This window comes from Mus caroli, unplaced genomic scaffold (assembly GCF_978045245.1).
Source record: "Mus caroli unplaced genomic scaffold, Mus_caroli_1 scaffold_20, whole genome shotgun sequence".
In the NCBI taxonomy this organism is placed as follows: Eukaryota; Metazoa; Chordata; class Mammalia; order Rodentia; family Muridae; genus Mus; species Mus caroli.
In genome coordinates this window covers 22,392,946-22,411,754 of record NW_028227275.1, presented here as the reverse complement: position 1 = coordinate 22,411,754, position 18,809 = coordinate 22,392,946, and the positions used below count along the sequence as shown (strand labels likewise).

Below are 18,809 nucleotides of genomic sequence, written 5' to 3'. Positions count from 1 at the left end.
GGCATTTTTGTTTTTGTTTGAAACAAGCAAGTTTCATAACTGAGGCTGGTTTGGAAATGGTGAGCCAGGAAAGAACTTGAACTCCAGGCTCTGTTGTATCCATTTCTTCAAGTGATGGCATGCATTCCCTATGAAACCTGTCTCGAATTGTCATTGTAGGTGATATGATATATACATGAACAAAAGTGCTCTGCTAGCTGGCTCAGGAGCGTGGAACTTCTCCTGTCTTTGTAGGAGTGCCAGGATTACAGGTGTACATGCACCGCTCTGTCTAGTTTTTATGTGTGGTTTGGGTTTCCAAAGTCAGTTCTTTAGACTTTATGCACTGAGCCATTTTCCCAGCCCTTGTGTTACCTGCTTTTGTTTTGTTTTTAGAGACATGGTTTCACTTTGTAGCTTTGGTTGACCCAGGTTTCACTAGTAAGTACTTCTGCTTCCTGAATGCTGAGATCAAAAGTATGTGGTGGCACACCTGATCTGAAGTTTTGCATTTTTGATATTGCTTATGGATTCTTTTCTCTAATAACTAAGTAGCATGATACACTACTACTCAAATTGTTCCATTTGAGTGTGAAAGAAATATTTGCATTTTTTAACATTTATTATTTGTGTGAGTTGGGTGGTACATGTGCACCTTGTACTTGGATGTTGTGCAGTGGTTGTCTGCATAAGCCTTGAGTGCATTGGATCCTTTGTGGCAGAGTACCCAGTGTAGGGGTTGGGATCTTAACTGGGATCCTTTGGAAGATAATCGAGTATTCCTAACTGCTGAGTCATCTCGCCAGTTCCTTGTGTGTATTTTCTGAGTGTTTTAAAGTGGAAATGTTAAATTTTAAAATGAGTGAGACCTTCAACACTTTCTATGTCCTAGATAAAGGACTTCTTATAACTTAGAGTTTATTTTTTATGTTAGATTCATAGTTTTGATTATCCTTTTAAAAATGAAGCCTTTAATCCAGAAAATGTTTATATTAACATTTATGTATGATGTATTTTTTTGTACAGATGCTTTGGGAAAATGGAATTAATGGCATTTTAGCAGATGAAATGGGTTTGGGAAAGACTGTTCAGTGCATTGCTACAATTGCATTGATGATTCAGAGGGGAGTACCTGGACCTTTTCTTGTTTGTGGCCCTTTGTCTACACTTCCTAACTGGATGGCTGAATTTAAAAGATTTACTCCAGAAGTAAGATATATTTTTTACATTAATATATTACATATATTTATTATATGAAATATAGACCACTCACAGTAGCTGAAATGATTTTTATATACATTTGATTTGACTTACTCAATTTGAATAGGACCATTCTTTGATTTATATATAGAATTGGGATTGGTAGCCTGATATTTTTTACTGAGATTTTCCTTAAATTGTTTTTGGGATTTTATAAATTATTTCATCTGAGTCAGATCTACATTTAAAAAAAGTTTTTGGTCGTCTTTTATTTTTCTGCTTGTTTTTGAAACACAATTTCACTCAGTATATAGCCCAGCTGTCCCCAGATATTAGCACAGTCTGACCTTGGATTTTTTTTTTTTTTTTTTTTTTGGTTTTTCGAGACAGGGTTTCTCTGTATAGTCCTGGCTGTCCTGGAACTCACTTTGTAGACCAGGCTGGCCTCGAACTCAGAAATCCGCCTGCCTCTGCCTCCCAAGTGCTGGGATTAAAGGCGTGCGCCACCACGCCCGGCTCTTCTTATTTTTAAAATACTTTTTAAATGTGTACCCCATGAGTGCCTGGTGCCATTAATAGGCCATCAAATCCCCTGAAACCAGAGTTATAGACAGTGAACCATAATGTGAGAATTGGGAATGGAAGCAGGTCCTTCCTCATTCTTATTTTAATTTATTTATTTTATGTACATTGGTGTTTTGCCTGCATGTATGTCTGTGTGAGTGTGTTAGATCTTGGATTTATAGATAGTTGTCAGCTGCCTTGTGGGTGCTGGGATTTGAACTTGGGTCCTCTGGAAGAAGAATAAGTGCTACTGCTCTTAACAGCTGAGCCATCTTTCCAGTCCTCCTCCCATGTGTATTGTTACATATTTTCCCCAATACATATTATTACCCCTATAATAATTCTTGTATGTGCCAGCTTATCGAATAACAAGTTCTGAATTATAAAAGAATCACTGTTTGGACTTGTTTGTAAGTTTTTTTTTTTTCAACTTAAACAAGTACTGCATATACATGCTATCTTACCTATGTCCTTGCCTCATGAGAATATATTCCTGAAGTAGTTTACCCATCTGCTTCATAAACCTCTTTGTTTTGTTTCTGTGGATTTAGGATTACTTTTTTTTTTCTTCATTTTTTTTTCCTTATGTTAGTCATGACTTCTTAAGTTAACTTAGTCATAGAAAAATGGAACTAAAATGTTCTTTAAGAAAGTGACTTGTTCTGTATTTTCCAAATCCTTTATATTTTGATTTGAATCAATATACCCTTGTAGATTCCTACTCTGCTGTATCATGGAACCCGGGAGGACCGTCGGAAATTAGTAAAGAATATCCACAAAAGACAAGGGACACTGCAGATTCATCCTGTGGTGATCACATCATTCGAGATCGCTATGCGAGACCAGAATGCTTTACAGGTACAGGTGATTTCTTTGTAGATCATTAGTCAGATTTTTAATTCATAGTATCACCATCCAATAACATTTGGTTTATTGTGGGTGAAGTAGTAGATGCACTTTGCATTTCCTTTAGAAACTGGAGACTTGCCCATAGAAAGATTGTGATTAAGGTTGATGTCTGTTAGTAGAATTATTGGCATTTTATCTGTGGCCATATTAAAAGTATTAGAATTGGTTGTACATTAACTATGCTGTAAATTTGAGATCTGTAGTTGGAATTTATTTATTGGTTTAGTTTTATTCAAATATGAATAGATTTGGAGAAAAATCATTTTTGTGTTTTTAGAACTGTGGATGGTGCTCTGTCCTCTGTCTTCATTGTTTTAGTTGCTTATTAATGTCCATGTTTTACTATGCCATTAGCTGCCTTTCTTCCTCACCATGTGAATTGTGTATAGTTTTCTGCGTTTTCTTCTCTGATCATTTAATGTTCATTCTTTTTTTTTTTTTTTTAAATATTTTATTTATTTATTATATGTAAGTACACTGTAGCTGTCTTCAGACACTCCAGAAGAGGGTGCCAGATCTCGTTGCGGATGGTTGTGAGCCACCATGTGGTTGCTGGGATTTGAACTCTGGACCTTCGGAAGAGCAGTCGGGTGCTCTTACCCACTGAGCCATCTCACCAGCCCCTTAATGTTCATTCTTAATTAAGTTCATCTTTACCTTTTTCTTTGTCTTTTTGGTTTTTCAAGACAGGATTTCTCTGTGCAGTCCTTCCTGTCCTGGAACTAGCTTTTATAGACTAGGCTGGCCTTGAATTCAGGGATCTGCCTGCCTCTGTCTCCTGAGTGCTGCAATTATTGAGCCACCACCATGTGGCTTTTTCTTTGTCTTTTTAAGGCAGGGTCTGTAAAGCCCTGACTGTCCTGAAAGTCACTGGGATTAAAGGCATGTACCACCACTGCCCAGACCTTTTAACTTTTTCTTACATGTAACACGGAAAGTAGCATACATGATGGCTTCAACATGACATCAAAACACACAGGTCTAAGTGGAGTAGTGATGTCTAGTACATTCACAAGTAGTGTTTATCAAATCTGCTGTTTGTATGTGTGGTATTGTTGAATGTAATTGGCAATAGCCATACATATATATATATATTTTTTTTTTTTTTAAAGATTTATTTCCTTACTTTATTTGCGAGTACACTGAGTCTTTAGATACACCATAAGAAGGTATCAGAACCCATACAGTTGGTTGTGAGCCACCATGTGGTTGCTGGGAATTGAACTCAGGACCTCTGGAAGAATAGCCAGTGCTCTTAACTGCTGAGCCATCTTTCCTACCCAGCTTTATAGTTTAATAAAGGCATGTATGTTGTGGGTGTAATAACAGTTCTCAGAAGGCAGAGGCAGGATTGGTGTGGTTTGGGAATAGTCTAGACCCTTTCTTCAAAACACACACACACACACACATACACACACACACACACACACACACACACACAGAGAGGGAGAGAGAGAAAGGGAGAGAGAGAGCACAAAGAGTTTTCTTTAGGGGCTGGTGAGATGGCTCAGTGGTTAAGAGCACCCGACTGCTCTTCCAAAGGTCAAGAGTTCAAATCCCAGCAACCACATGGTGGCTAACAACCATCCGTAACGAGATCTGGCGCCCTCTTCTGGAGTGTCTGAAGACAGCTACATGTACTTACATATAATAAATAAATAAATCTTAAAAAAATATAAATGTGGGATGCTTTTTGAAAATATTAATTGCTAAATATGGCTTCTGAAGATAGGGAACACCTAAAGTCAGTGAAGGAAATTGAGGAAAATTATCAGATAAAAATAATATCAATCTTATATGTGAGTCTCAAAATGAAAATTCCAAGAATGTTTTAAAATTTTGGAGCAAGCTAGTCTTGGTGCTTCATGCCCTTAATCCTAGCCAATCAGGAGGCAAAGGCAGGTGGATTGGAGTTGCAGGCAGCTAGGAATATGTAGAGATGCTCTGTCTAAACAAAATAAATAAAGAAAAAGTAAAAAATAAGTAATAAGTTTGGAGTACATATAACTAATGGAAGATTTCTTTCTTTTATCCTTCATTATTATTATTACTATTTTGATACCGTTTTTTCAGGACTCTAATGGCACGTGGCAGTTAAAAAGCTAAGATGACATTGACTTTAGAATGAATGAAAATATTAACACATGATAACGGGGATTTCCAGTAAGCTATATTTTAAGGACATAATACCCACTGGGTCTTAAAGTTTATTATCTTTATGATACCGGGAAAAAGGAATAGTCCTAGTAGATAGTAAAATGACATTTAATGAAATTCAATAGATGTCCCTCACAAGAACTTTTGAACTTTTATAGGTATAAGAAATATTTCTAGGAAAAATTATGAGATTGATTCTTAAAATTTCTTTCCTCAATTCATTTTCTAGCATTGCTATTGGAAATACTTAATAGTAGATGAAGGACACAGGATTAAGAATATGAAGTGCCGGCTAATCAGGGAGTTAAAACGGTTCAATGCTGATAACAAACTTCTTTTGACTGGTACTCCCTTGCAAAACAATTTATCAGAACTTTGGTCATTGCTAAACTTTTTGTTGCCAGATGTATTTGATGACTTGAAAAGGTAGGTTTTATGTCTTCTTAAAACCTCAAAAATCTGTGTTCTAAGCTGAAACTGATTCTTTTCTATTTGGTAGCTGAACTTAAATGACATTTTTAGCAACTTTTTGTGCTATGTATTATGTGTTCTACTTTTGACAGAATATATATGAGAGAAGATAAAGACTTTTCAGATTGATTAAAAGAAAACAAAAATAATCCTGTAAGGGGCTGGAAAGATGGCGTAGCATGTGTAGACCGCCAAATCTGAAGGCCTGAATTCAGTGCTGAAAGCCTGCACCAGTGGAAGGAGGCAGTGGCGTCTGCAGTTTGCTTTTCTTCCTCCCTTCCTGTGTCATGGCACATGTGTGCACTCCTTCCCCAAATAAATAAATGTACATAAACAACAAAGAAAAAAAGGAAAGAAAAGCAGTCAAAGTAAAACGTGAACTTTTAAATGCTCATGAGATTATAGGACATTGATTTTTGCTTTCTAAGATACTTTAATGTGGATAATTCCATTTCACAGAATAGCCCAGGCAGCATACATGCTCTTTATCTCATAGAAGGAAACCTGTATACAAGTTTTTTTAAAAAAATGACTAGTTAGCACCAGAGAAATACTGTAAGAGTCTCAATTTCAACCTAAAACTTTTATTGTTGGTATTACAATTTAAACTTAAAATTATATTTTCAAAACATTTTCGGAAAACAATATCTTCAGGATGGAAAAAGATGTATGTGCTTTGAACTAGAGATGTAACCCAGTGAAAAAGAGCTTCTGCTTAGCATCCTTGAAGCCCTGGGTTCTAGTCTTAGCAGGGCAAAAACAAATGAGGAAAAAAGTATAGCATCATTTGAATTTGACTTGTATATGATTTGACTTTTTTAGAAAAAAGTGTCCCATTTTAGATTTTTTGTTTTGTTTGTTTGTTTTTCGAGACAGGGTTTCTCTGTGTAGCCCTCGATGTTCTGGAACTCACTCTGTAGACCAAGCTGGCTTCGAACTCAAATCCGCCTGTCTCTGCCTCCCAACCATTTTAGATTTCAACACAATTGCTTCCTTTTCATTTGGATGAAGTCTTAATTTTATTTAAAAATAAAATTGCCTTTGAATTTTTGGAACAATGTTCCTGTTTCATAATACACAAATTAATATGGAATTTATGCTGTGTATAATGGCATATGCCTGTAATATCAGCACTTGGGGATGGAGAAGGTCAGGAAGACAGGAGTTCATGGTCAGACTTGGAGTTACAGTGAATTTGAGTCAAACTGGCCTGAATGAGAACCTGTTTATCTACCCCCCAAATATGAATATATATATGAAATTGTAAATATGTACCATGTTAGTATAATTGGATTCATGTGATAGATTAATTTGTAATTAATTTTCTTTTCCAGCTTTGAGTCTTGGTTTGATATCACTAGTCTTTCTGAAACTGCTGAAGATATTATAGCTAAAGAGAGAGAACAGAACGTTTTACATATGCTGCACCAGGTACCAAATCTCCTTATTCTGCTCAATTTATACTTAATATATTAGGAATTCTAGAGACTTAAACTTTGTAGAAGAGACTTAAAAAATAATAATCCTCCAAGTCGTCGTCCTTGCCAGTGTACTGGTATTGTTTGTCCTCACAGTCACCTGTCACTTTGTAAGCGTGCCTTTATATGTATTCTGAGAAGTCAATAATTTTTCATTAAAAAGATTAACGTTTTTCCTTGTCGTTATTTAGTACATACATTTTATTTACTTATTTTTTAGATGGGGTTTCACTATGTAGCCATGGTAGGCCTCACTATATAAGCAGGGTAACCTTAAACTCAGATTTGCCTGCCTCTGGAGTCCTGGGGTTAGTGCGAGGCAGGCACATTGGATATCAATTATGCTTTAGTATCCTGTTGCTCTGTCCCACTATACTTATGTATGGTTTTATACTATTTTTTTTTTTGTGTGTCATAAATAAATTTAAACTATCTGTAGTTTTTCCTTAAAAGAAAATTCTAGGTTAAAAATTTTCTTGTTAAGTTTCCATTGCCTTTTGTCTAAATTTTTAGACAATCCTTCACCTATATTTTGGGAATGTGTCCCAGACAAGCACTCTGCCACTGAGCCATTTCCCCAGCTTTGAAAACACAGGCAATTGTTCTTCAGAAAGAAATTATATATTTACAAAAGTTACATGGGACCAAAAACTTTAAAAATGAAACTAGTTGAATCTGCATATACAGATTTTGAAGATTAGAAATCTTTCAGCATCAGAATTGAACAAAAGTTGATAAACCCAGCCTTAATCTCATTAGCACACCAAAGAATTGAGATACTCAAATGTCTCTGGATCTGTTGTAGTTTTCTTTTTCTTTCTTTTTTTTTTTTCTTATTAAAATATTCAGCTTTATTTACAGGGCCATGAGGAAGGAGATGTTGACAAGAACACATGGAGCTCATAGTCAGTTACTATCCTGAAACATGGAACCAGCATTTGATAAGAATTATGAACACTGGATACTCAAAGCACACTTCATCTGTAGGCATGTTTATAGGATTAAGAACATGCAGTCTTGGTGGCTCAGTTTGTCAAATACACTATCAAGTATAACTCTGGTAGTTTCCATATGAATTACTTGTTCTAGTATCTCAGTGGTTCTTCATGTGTGCTCTCAGTAACTTACTGGTCTATATATTGTAAATATCTTCTTTCTCCTTCTTGCCCTTCCTGAGACAAGGTTTCTTTGTAGACCAGGTTGGCTTCTACCTCAGATTTCCCTGCCTCTGCCACTGGAATACTAAAAGTAAAGGCCTGTGCATCCCACCTAGCATAGCTATTTGTTTAAAGTAGTAATGGCATCTTTGGGTATATATGTTTTTGTTTTAAAGTTATCAAGTGCTGGTCTGGTATGAGAAAATCTCAAGGTGTCTTTTTAAACTCAATAGGAACAAAGGGGAAAGCGTGTTTAGAGTGTTTCTAAGGAGAGAAAAAGATAACTAATGTTCATATTTATTTGTTCATGTTTAAATCTTAGATCTTAACGCCTTTCCTACTGAGAAGACTGAAGTCTGATGTTGCTCTTGAAGTACCCCCTAAGCGAGAAGTAGTTGTTTATGCACCACTTTGCAATAAACAAGAGGTCTTCTATACAGCTATTGTGAACCGCACAATTGCAAACATGTTTGAATCCTGTGAGGTAATTGTGAATTTGAAATAACTGTTGATGGGATGACATAAATTTTTTTTTTCCTCTTTGTTTTTTTTGAGACGGGTTCTCTGTGTAGCCCTGGCTGTCCTGGAACTCACTTTGTAGACCAGGCTGGCCTCAAATTCAGAAATCCACCTGCCTCTGCCTCCTAAGTGCTGGGATTAAAGGCGTGCGCCACCACCGTCCGGCCATGGCATAACATTTTATGACTAAGTTTTAGTCTTTTGTCTCCTCACCCATTCTCAGAACTTTGTGAGTAAGTAATACCCCAAAAGCAGAAGGTACTTTCTGTTACTTATAGTCCTAAACTTACTGGTCATCTGTATGTTAGTTGTTTTGTGGTCTTTGGAAATAAATACGTGTTTAAAACTTAGATATCTATATGTTTAACAGCCTGGTCCCTGATCCTTTATACTACAGAGGACAAGTCAGACATAACCACCACATGTGGTAATGGGCTTCATAGGACATTTTCACTCAAGGGCTTCATGTACTTTGACCACATCTGTTATCCTACATCTCACCCGCCCTACCACCTTTAGAAGTTCATTTTTACAGCCACAGAATTTTGAAAGTCACTGTTCTAAAGACTTATCAATAAGACCAACCCTCTCCAACTCTCTGGTTTCCTTAATGGAGATGTAACAGTCACTAGGAGGATTCATGAATATTTGAAATTTTCCAATAATATCTACTATATTAAAAGAGTTGATGGGATTGCTTTATTACGTGTGTGTAGAAGTATACTTCATTCATATTGAGAACATTAGATTTAGAGTTTTTTTGTTGTTGTTTTGTTTTGATTTTTTGAGACAGGGTTTCTCTATGTATCCCTGACTGGCCTTGAACTCACACTATAAGCTAGGCTGGCCTTGAACTCAGATTTGCTTGCCTCTGCTTCTTAGGCATTCACCTCCACCGCCTGGTTTCTGCTGTTTTTAAACAAATGGCTTTTTATGTATTCTCTTTAGAAGGAAACAGTTGAGCTAAGTCCTACTGGAAGACCAAAACGACGAAGTAGAAAGTCAATAAATTACAACGAACTACATCAGTTCCCTAGTGAATTAGAAAAACTAATAAGTCAAATACAGCCAGAAGTAAACAGAGAGAGGTAAGAGTTTAAAGGTACCTTTAGATTTTTAAATTGTGTTTTTTACATTTGTCATACTTAATGTACTTACTGTGCTTTTGTAGGACTGTTGTGGAAGGTAATATCCCTGTAGAATCTGAAGTTAATCTGAAGCTGAAGAATATAATGATGCTACTTCGAAAGTGCTGTAATCACCCATATATGATTGAATATCCTATTGACCCTGTCACACAAGAGTTTAAGGTAAAAGATTAGCTAGTAATTTGTTTTGTTTTCTGTGGCTTTTTTTTTTTTTTTTTTTTTTTTTTTCTTTTTGAGACAGGGTTTCTCTGTGTAGCCCTGGCTGTCCTGGAACTTACTCTGTAGACCAGGTAGCCTGGAACTCAGAAATCCACCTGCCTCTGCCTTCCCTGTGCTGGAATTAATGGCATGCGGCACAACTGCCTGGCTTTCAGTGTCTTTTTTAAAATATTGAGTTAAAATCTTTTTAAAAATAGATTAAACACTAAGCCATTTCATTCATTTACTTATTTTTTGCTCTTTTGAGGTAGGGTCTCCCTATGTATCCTGGAACTCACTCTGTATACTAGGCTGGCCTAAAATTCACAGAGGTTTACTTGTCTTTGCCCCTAATTGCTGGGATTCAAAGCATGTGCCACTCCTCCTGGCTTACATTTCATTTTTAGTTATATGTGTATTCATGTGTATCTGTGTGTGTGTGTGTGTATTTGTGCATATGTGAGTGCAGTGCCTTAGAAGGCCAGAAGAGACCAGAATCTCTGGAACTGGAATTTTCAGGTGGTTCTGAATAGCCTGGCAGATGCTAGGAACTGAATGCTGGCCCTCTACAAGAGTAGCAAGTCACTGAATCACTAAGCTATCTCTCTAGCTCCAAAATATTCCTTATTGATATTTATTACTAGTAGTGTGTACCTGTGTGCATGTGTATACATATGGAACAGTGTGCATGTGCAAAGTTAGGACAGCTTTGTATAGTTCTCTTCCATGTTTATGTGGATTCCAGTGATCAAATATCAGATCATCAAGGTAAAAGTGTGTTTATTACTAAATGTTTCTTTAGCTTTAATCTTTATATTGTTTACAAGTTCATGTGTTTTCTTTAATTTTTATTAAGAGTTCTGATAGTAATTTTTGTATTTTACTAAGTTGTACACAACAAACCTTAACACACACATACATCTATGAACTGTTTTCTTTTTTTTTTTTTTCTGTTTCAAAGATTTTATTGCAAGATGCTTTAATTAATTACAAGTTTATATTATAACTTGGTAAATTCAGTTGGGCAGCAAGTTGCTGCAAGTTGCTTATTCAAATTGTGATCAGATAACTCCGCATACAGAGCAAGGATCAGAAATACCTTACTGGCCAATAGGGTTAAGCCACTAAGTGGACCTTGATCATTTTATTTCAATAGATAGCAATACAGAAAGAGTTCTTCACATAGACTAGTGCCCATTTAACTCTCTCTGGCTATCACAACTGAGAAAGACACATTCACATAACTGGCTGAGCTTGAGCCTTCTTTGCAAGCAGCTTTAGATCTTGAATGCACTTGGCAATGGTCTCCTTTTCCTGCTGTGCAGAAATGCTCTTCACCACATGCTTTTCTACCCAGTCTATCATGTGTTCTTCCTCCTTGCGACGCATCATGTTCTGTACAGAGATGTGGTAGTCCAGGCGATTCTTTACCTCCTTATATGCTTTATGTAGCCGTTCCCGGTAAGTGACCTCCAAGGCCAGGGCAATGTTATTCCTCTGAACATCGAAGAGGTAATGGCGCTTCTGAACCAGTGCCTGCTGTGCCTTCTCCATGTCGATTGCATCCTGGATTTGTTTCATGCTTGACTGCTTTACTTCTTCTAGTTGAGCAATTTTTTCCTCATTAAGTTTGTCAATAAATTCTCCAAAAGAGGCGCCATATTTCTTAATCACATAGACAATCAACCCTACTACTGATATGGTAGAGAAGGTCTCTGGGGTAATCACATATATTTCTTTGGATAGAAAATACAAGCTAAGTCCAGTTCCAAGCACATAGGGTCCTGTTACGCCAGTCTTAGGGTAAAGGAACTGGGAAAATTCCTCAGGAATCAGCCCAAGACGTACTTTTCCCCCATATTCAGGAAGAGGTGGTAGAGGGGCAAGGCGAGGCTGTCCTGTGTGAAAGACCCTTGTTGCCTGTAATACCCCTGGACCTAGGGCGGCCGCGTTCTTCAGACACGGGGCCGCTGTGGCGGCGGCAGAAAGCACCACCCGGGACAGCATTGTCTGCGAAGAGCGGGACAGCGGACTCCGTGTCCCTGTGACCCCGACCCGAGTCTGTCAGGGGCAGGCTGAACTGTTTTCTTATGCAAAACTTTTCTAGTTTAGTTTGCTGTTTTAATTTGGGGATGGAGGTGGGGGTGGGGAGGGCTGCCTTGGAAATCACTATGTCAACCAGGATGGCCTTTGATCCTGAGTGTTGGAAGTAAAGATGTGTACCACCATATCTCTGGCTGAAATAGAATCTTTTTGTTGTTGTTTTGTTTACAAGACAGGGTTTCTCTGTAGCACTGGCTGTCCTCGAACTGGCTCTGGATCAGGCTGGCCTCTAACACATAAGAGTTCTGCCTGCCTCTGACTCCCAAGTGCTAGAATTAAAAGTGTGTGCCATTACCACTTTGGCTTATTTTTATTTTATGTGTGTTTGCCTGCATGTTTGTATATGCATTATGTATGTGCATCATGCTTGTTTGGGTCAAAAGAAGGGGTCTGATCTCAGCAACTGGAATATTATGGCCTATGAGCTGCCAAGGGGGTTTTGGGACATAAACTTGCCAGTGCTCTGCAAGAACAGCAAGACTTCTCAACCAGTGAGCCATCGCTTCAGCCTCCGATTTTAATTGTTTTTGCACAAGCTGGCCACAACCATTTTATATAAGTGAAGCTGGCCTTGGACTTCATTCAGATCCTTCTGCCTCTGCCACCTCAGTGCTTAGATTTCAGACATGTGCTACCACACCTCTCTATACAAAACTTTTAAGAGAGTTGTAGGAAATGTAAATCATGTTTTGTGGTTAAGTTCATAGTTATTTTAACTTAATTTTTTTTTGTCTTTTTCTTGAAAAGTAATTATATCAATTTAAAAATATTGAATAATAACTTGTCGTTGAAAATTGAACTGTTAAGGTTGGGTGTGGTAACACATGCCTTTTATACCAGCACTCCTATTGGTAAATAGAGGCGGGAGGATCTCTCAGATTAAAAACCAGAAAGAAAAAAAAATTGAGCTATTAAAATGGCACATGATTGGAAATTATATTAACATTTTTTTTCTTTCTTTTTTCTTGTCTACTTTTAAGATTGATGAAGAATTGGTAACAAATTCTGGGAAGTTCTTAATTTTGGATCGAATGCTGCCCGAACTTAAAAAAAGAGGTCACAAGGTACTTCTGACTAGAATTTTAGGTCTTTAGTTTCTTATGAATCAGTATAGTTATTAACATAGATGTGTTAAAATTCTAGGTTCTTGTGTTTTCACAAATGACAAGCATGTTGGACATCTTGATGGATTATTGCCATCTTAGAAACTTCATCTTCAGCAGACTTGATGGGTCCATGTCTTATTCGGAAAGAGAAAAAAATGTAAGACCTCACATGAATTTCTTTTTTGTGACTTCTGTCTTCATCTTTGAAATAATATGACCAAATACTTTATAGTAAGATTGATTAAGGATAAGCATTTTGATTTGAGTACTAACAGACCTTAGTTCTGAGTTTCATACCTATGTATGCACACACAACCTTCTGGTGCAGTCTTAGATATAATAGTATCCTACTTCACTGCTGTAAGAATAATGGGCAATAGGGGATTGTATTCTGCTTTTTACCCTAGTTTTCATCTTTTCATTATGATAATTGTAAGCATGTGGCAATTAGAGTTTCCTAGTTGGCTATTAATCCACCCAGAACCTGCCAGTTAACATCTCATTGTTTCTTTATATCACACTTGTGATGCAGCAATAGGCCATTGTATCTACTTGACAATGTTTATATTTATGTTTATAGTATGTGCATGATTATTACCTGTATGTATTTTGTACCACACGAATGAATACCTGACACCTAGGCAGACTAGAAGAGGATATACAGTCTGTAGGAACTGAATCCCAGACACTGTGAGAACAATAAGCACTCATACCCACCACACTTCCCAATTTTAGTTAAGCATTTCCTTATTTGTATGTTTTTATGTGTATGAAGATAAACATGGTCTACAACTTACATGGAAGTCAAAGGACAGCTTGATGAGTTACTCTCTTTCCATCATGTGGGTTACGAGGATTGAACTCAGGTTGTAAGTCTTAGAGACACAGCTATTTTTATGGGTAGTGTTTTGGTTTTGTCAGGCACATTTACATTATATTGCCCTGGGTAGCACTTGGAATACTCTTGTTTTCTTGACTTCCAGTGTTAGGATTACAAGTGTGAACCACCATACATAACTGTTCTCTGGATGTGTTTAGATTATATATTCGTCATTGACTTTTGCAACAGAGTTACTATGTAGCAAATAAAATATGTATTATGTTTTTGACAAGTATGTGCAAAATTTGTTAAATACATCTACTGAGATCAAAATTACCACCTGCCCAGAAAGTATGTGCTTCTTCCTAGTTAAGCAACCCATCTCATTTTTTTTTTTTTTTTGGTTTTTCGAGACTGGGTTTCTCTGTGTAGCCCTGGCTGTCCTGAACTCACTGTGTAGACCAGGCGGGCCTCAACTCAGAAATCCACCTGCCTCTGCCTCCCGAGTGCTGGGATTAAAGGCGTGCGCCACCATGCCCAGCTCCATCTCATTTTTTAATACTGTTTCTGGTTTGTGTGTGTGTATCTGTCTGTTGGTTGGCTTTGTATGTGTTTGTTGTGTGGATGTGTATATGAGCATGTACCAAGGTAAGGAAGACATTCAATGTCGTCTTCCTTTCTTCCATGTCTTAGAGACAGGGTACTTCTCTGACCCTAGAACTCATTAACTAGGCTTGTATGGCAGGTGCTTTACTGATTGAGCTGTCTGTTAACGTAGTTTTGTCTGTTTTTTGATACTGGGTATGATACATACCTTTAACAAAATAAAAATATTTTGCGTAATGTAAATGTTTGAAAAGCAATATTTATATAAGTAGAGGTTTTTTGTTGTTCTTATTGTTGTTTTGGTTTGGTTTTTTTCTTTTTGTTTTGTTTTGTTTTTGTTTTTTCGAGACAGGGTTTCTCTCTATAGTCCTGGCTGTCCTGGAACTCACTTTGTAGACCAGGCTGGCCTCAGAAATCTGCCTGCCTTTGCCTCCCAACTGCTGGGATTAAAGGTGTGCGCCACCACTGCCCGGCTAAGCATAGGTTTTATTAGCTAATATAATTGTTTCCTAGCTGTGTGGGAAAAGACTTTAACAGTGATATTTAAAAATAATGCCCTCCATGTTTATAGTTAGTTTCTTTAAAAAATTTTTATGTCTGTTTCTTTTGCATTTAGATATACAGTTTCAACACGGATCCAGATGTTTTTCTTTTCTTAGTGAGTACACGAGCTGGTGGTTTAGGCATAAACTTAACTGCAGCAGATACAGTGATCATTTATGACAGTGATTGGGTAAGAAATGCAGCAGTATGCTGATTATATTTCTGTTCTGAAAACGTCTTTTATTTGTTTTGAAAAGTGCCTGTTTGCAGGTAGGAATTTATCAAGTTTTCTGTAGATAAAAACTTAAAAGACATTTTCAGAGTATTTAAATAATTTTAAGTTACTTTTATTAATTTAGTGGGTGTATTTGTGTATGTGAGTGACATATAGAGGTCAGAGGACAGTATGCAGGAATTGGTTCTTTGTACTGTGTGGATCCTGGGTATTGAACACAAGTGGTCAAGTTTACTGGCAGATACCTTTACCCGCTGAGCCATCTCAGTGGCCCCTGTGGGAGCAGTTAAGTAGAAAACTTCATAACTGTTACGTGAGTTGTAATTTTTACAGCCATACTGGAAGTTAAAATGAATCTAAACCATTAAAAAAAGTTTCTCCCCAGATAATGTATATGATTTTATTTTTCACCAATTTTTTTTCAGGTTTAACAATTCTATTAACTGTAAATTTCTTTTCAACTTTAAGAATCCTCAGTCTGATCTCCAGGCTCAAGATAGATGTCATAGAATTGGTCAGACAAAGCCAGTTGTTGTGTATCGTCTTGTAACAGCAAATACTATTGACCAGAAAATTGTGGAAAGAGCAGCTGCTAAAAGAAAGTTGGAGAAGCTGATAATCCATAAAAGTAAGTAATTTTTAACTTGCTTTAAGTAGTATATTTATTTTATTATTTATGAATGTGTTGCTTGTATGTATGTCTTCCATATGCAAACCTAGTGATCAGGGAAGCCAGAAGAAGATATTGGCTCACCCAGTTCCTGAAGTAACTAACTATTGTGGGCTCCATGTGGCTGCTGGGAATTGACTCAAGTTCCCTGTAAAAGCATCCAATGCTCCAAATCTGAGCCATCTCTATAGCTGTATAATAATTATTACGAGGTAATTTTGTGCTTCAGTTATCCATGTTATATGGTGAAAATTTCCAGTGTTTATCTATCCATCCATCTTTATAGTCATTCATTCATTCATTTTGGTTTTTTTTTGTTTTCAAGATAGATTCTCTGTGCACAGCCCTGACTGCTAATCTGTCTGTCTATTTAATGTATATGAGTGCACTGTCTCTGCCTTCAGACACACCAGAAGAGGGCATCAGATCCCATTACAGATGGTTGTGAGCCACCACGTGGTTGCTGGGAATTGAACTCTTCAAGACCTTTCCAAGAGCAATCAATGCTTTTAACCTCAGAACCATTTCTCTAGCTCACTTGCTTGCTTGCTTTCTCTCCCTGCCTCCTCCCCTCCCCTCCCCTCCCCTCCCCTCCCCTCCCCTCCCCTCCCCTCCCCTCCCCTCCCCTCCCCTCCCTTTAGTCCAATGGTTGAGTATAGGTATCTGCATCTATCTCAGTTAGCTGCTGGTAGGACCTCTCATGGGACAGCTCCTGTCTGTAAGCACATCATAACATCAGTAAGAGTCAGGCCTTGGTACCCATGCCTCCTGTTGAGATAGATTACAAGTTGAGCTGACTGCCTTTCCTTCAGTCTCTTCTCCATTTTATCCCTGCAGTTCTTTTAGACAGGAAGAAATCTAGATCAGAAATTTTGACTGTGGGTTAGTAACCCTGTCCCTCCACTTGAGGGCTTGTCTTTGTACTAGAGGTGGAATCTTTCAAGTTCCCTCTCCTCATTGTTGGGAATTTTGGCTAAGGTCACCCCATTGAGTCCTGAGACCTCCAGACCTCTAGTACTGTCCACAGGATATTCCTGACCCTCCTGCCCCAGAGGCTGCATATTTCCTTTCTTCTGGCCCTCTGGGCTTTTCTTCTGTACTCCCTTTCCTCCATATCTGATCTTGTTCCCCTTTTCCCCTTCCTCTTCCACCCAGGTCCCTCCCTCCCTCTAGCTCCCATGATTATTTTCTACCCCTTTCTAAGTAGAATTGAAACATCCTCATTTGGGCCTTTCTGCTTGTTATACTTCTTATGGTCTGTAGGGTGTATCCTAGGTATTCAGTACTTTTTGTCTAATATCCACTTATCAGTGAGTATATACCATGCATGTCCTTTTGGGTCTGGGTTACCTGTCTCAGGATGATATTTTCTAGTTCCATCCATTTGCCTGCAAAACTCATGATGTACTTGTTTTTAATAGCTGAATAGTATTCCATTGTATAAATGAACCACATTTTCTGTATGGATTCTCCTGTTGAGGGACATCTTAGTGTCCTCTAAGTTTGGTTATGTTGTGTCTTCATTTTCACTGAATTCTATAAAGTTTTTGATATCTTTCTTTATTTCTTCCCAGACCAAGTTATCATTGAGTTGTTCAGTTTCCTGAGTATGTGGGCTTTTTGTTGTTTTTGTTGTTATTGAAGTCCAGCCTTATTCTGTGGTGATGTGATAGAATGCATGGGATTATTTAAATCTTATAGCCATTGAGTCTTGTTTTGTGTCTGATTGATTTTATGGTCAATTTTGGAGACGGTTCCATTAGATGCCAAGAAGAAGGTATATTCTCTTGTTTTAGGGTGAAATGTTCTATAGATATCTCTTCTATTATCTTCACTATGTCTCTGTTTTATTTTCTTTTACCATGATTGTCTATTAGTGAGAGTAAGTCTCCTACTACTATTGTGTGAGGTTCAATGTGTGTTTTGAGCTTTAGTAAAGTTTCTTTTATGAATGTTGGTACCCATGCATTTGGGGCATAGATGTTCAGAACTGAGACTTTTTCTTGGTGGATTTTTCCTTGGAATATGAAGTGTCCTTCCCATCTCATTTGATAGCTTTTGGTTGAAAGTCTATTTTATTGGATATTAGGATGGCAACTCCTGCTTGTTTCTTGGGACAAATTGCTTGGAAAACTTTTTTCTAGCCTTTTACTTCTGAGGTAGTGTCTGTCTTTGTCATTGAGGTGTGTTTCTTGTATGCAGCAAAATGCTGGATACTGCTTGCATATCCAGTCTGTTTAGCTTATGTCTTTTTTTTTAAAGATTTATTTATTTATTACATGTAAGTACACTGTAGCTGTCTTCAGACACTCCAGAAGAGGGAGTCAGATCTCAATACGGATGGTTGTGAGCCACCATGTGGTTGCTGGGATTTGAACTTTGGACCTTCAGAAGAGCAGTCGGGTGCTCTTACCCACTGAGCCATCTCACCAGCTCAGCTTATGTCTTTTTATTGGGGAATTAACAAGTATGTTAATGATAGAGATTAAAGACAGATGATTGTTAGTTCCCATTATGTTTGTTGTAGGTGTGTGTGTGATTCTTTCCTTTTGGTTTTGTTGTGAGATGATTGATTTCTTGTTTTGTGTAGGTACTCTCCTTGTGTTGGAGTTTTCCTTCTAAAATCCTCTGTAGGGCTGGATTGGTAGATATTGTTTAAATTTGCTTTTATTTTGGAATAATTTGGTCTCACTTGTGTCCCCGGTTACTTCGCACCTCCTGGGAGGCATATGTGTAGGAGGGTATGCAACCCACTGATCTGGCCAGGGTGGAGAAGCAGACCCAAAGGGTAAGATCACTTCCTGAGTTTTATAATCCTCTTTAGCCTGCATATACTTCTTTATGATGTCTGGCTTATTTTTATTTTTTAATTTTATAGTCATCATTATTTTGTGAATTAGATCGAGGCACTGAATTCAGATCTTTCGCCTTTCTTTGGCCCTCATA

At 37.5% G+C, this 18,809-nt stretch overlaps 1 protein-coding gene and 1 pseudogene across 1 annotated transcript in view; one reads left to right on the top strand and one right to left on the bottom strand.

The window, feature by feature from the left end:
* Positions 1–18,809, top strand: part of Hells (helicase, lymphoid specific) — a 37,037-nt gene that overhangs the window by 13,554 nt on the left and 4,674 nt on the right. The window contains exons 9-19 of the mRNA XM_021151190.2: positions 1,006–1,188; positions 2,458–2,601; positions 5,039–5,235; positions 6,615–6,711; positions 8,238–8,399; positions 9,383–9,522; positions 9,606–9,744; positions 12,864–12,947; positions 13,027–13,146; positions 15,032–15,148; positions 15,662–15,821. Coding sequence (XP_021006849.1) covers positions 1,006–1,188; positions 2,458–2,601; positions 5,039–5,235; positions 6,615–6,711; positions 8,238–8,399; positions 9,383–9,522; positions 9,606–9,744; positions 12,864–12,947; positions 13,027–13,146; positions 15,032–15,148; positions 15,662–15,821 — 1,543 coding nt within the window. The remainder of the gene's footprint in view (positions 1–1,005; positions 1,189–2,457; positions 2,602–5,038; positions 5,236–6,614; positions 6,712–8,237; positions 8,400–9,382; positions 9,523–9,605; positions 9,745–12,863; positions 12,948–13,026; positions 13,147–15,031; positions 15,149–15,661; positions 15,822–18,809) is intronic.
* Positions 10,743–11,849, bottom strand: LOC147000138 (ATP synthase peripheral stalk subunit b, mitochondrial pseudogene; annotated as a pseudogene).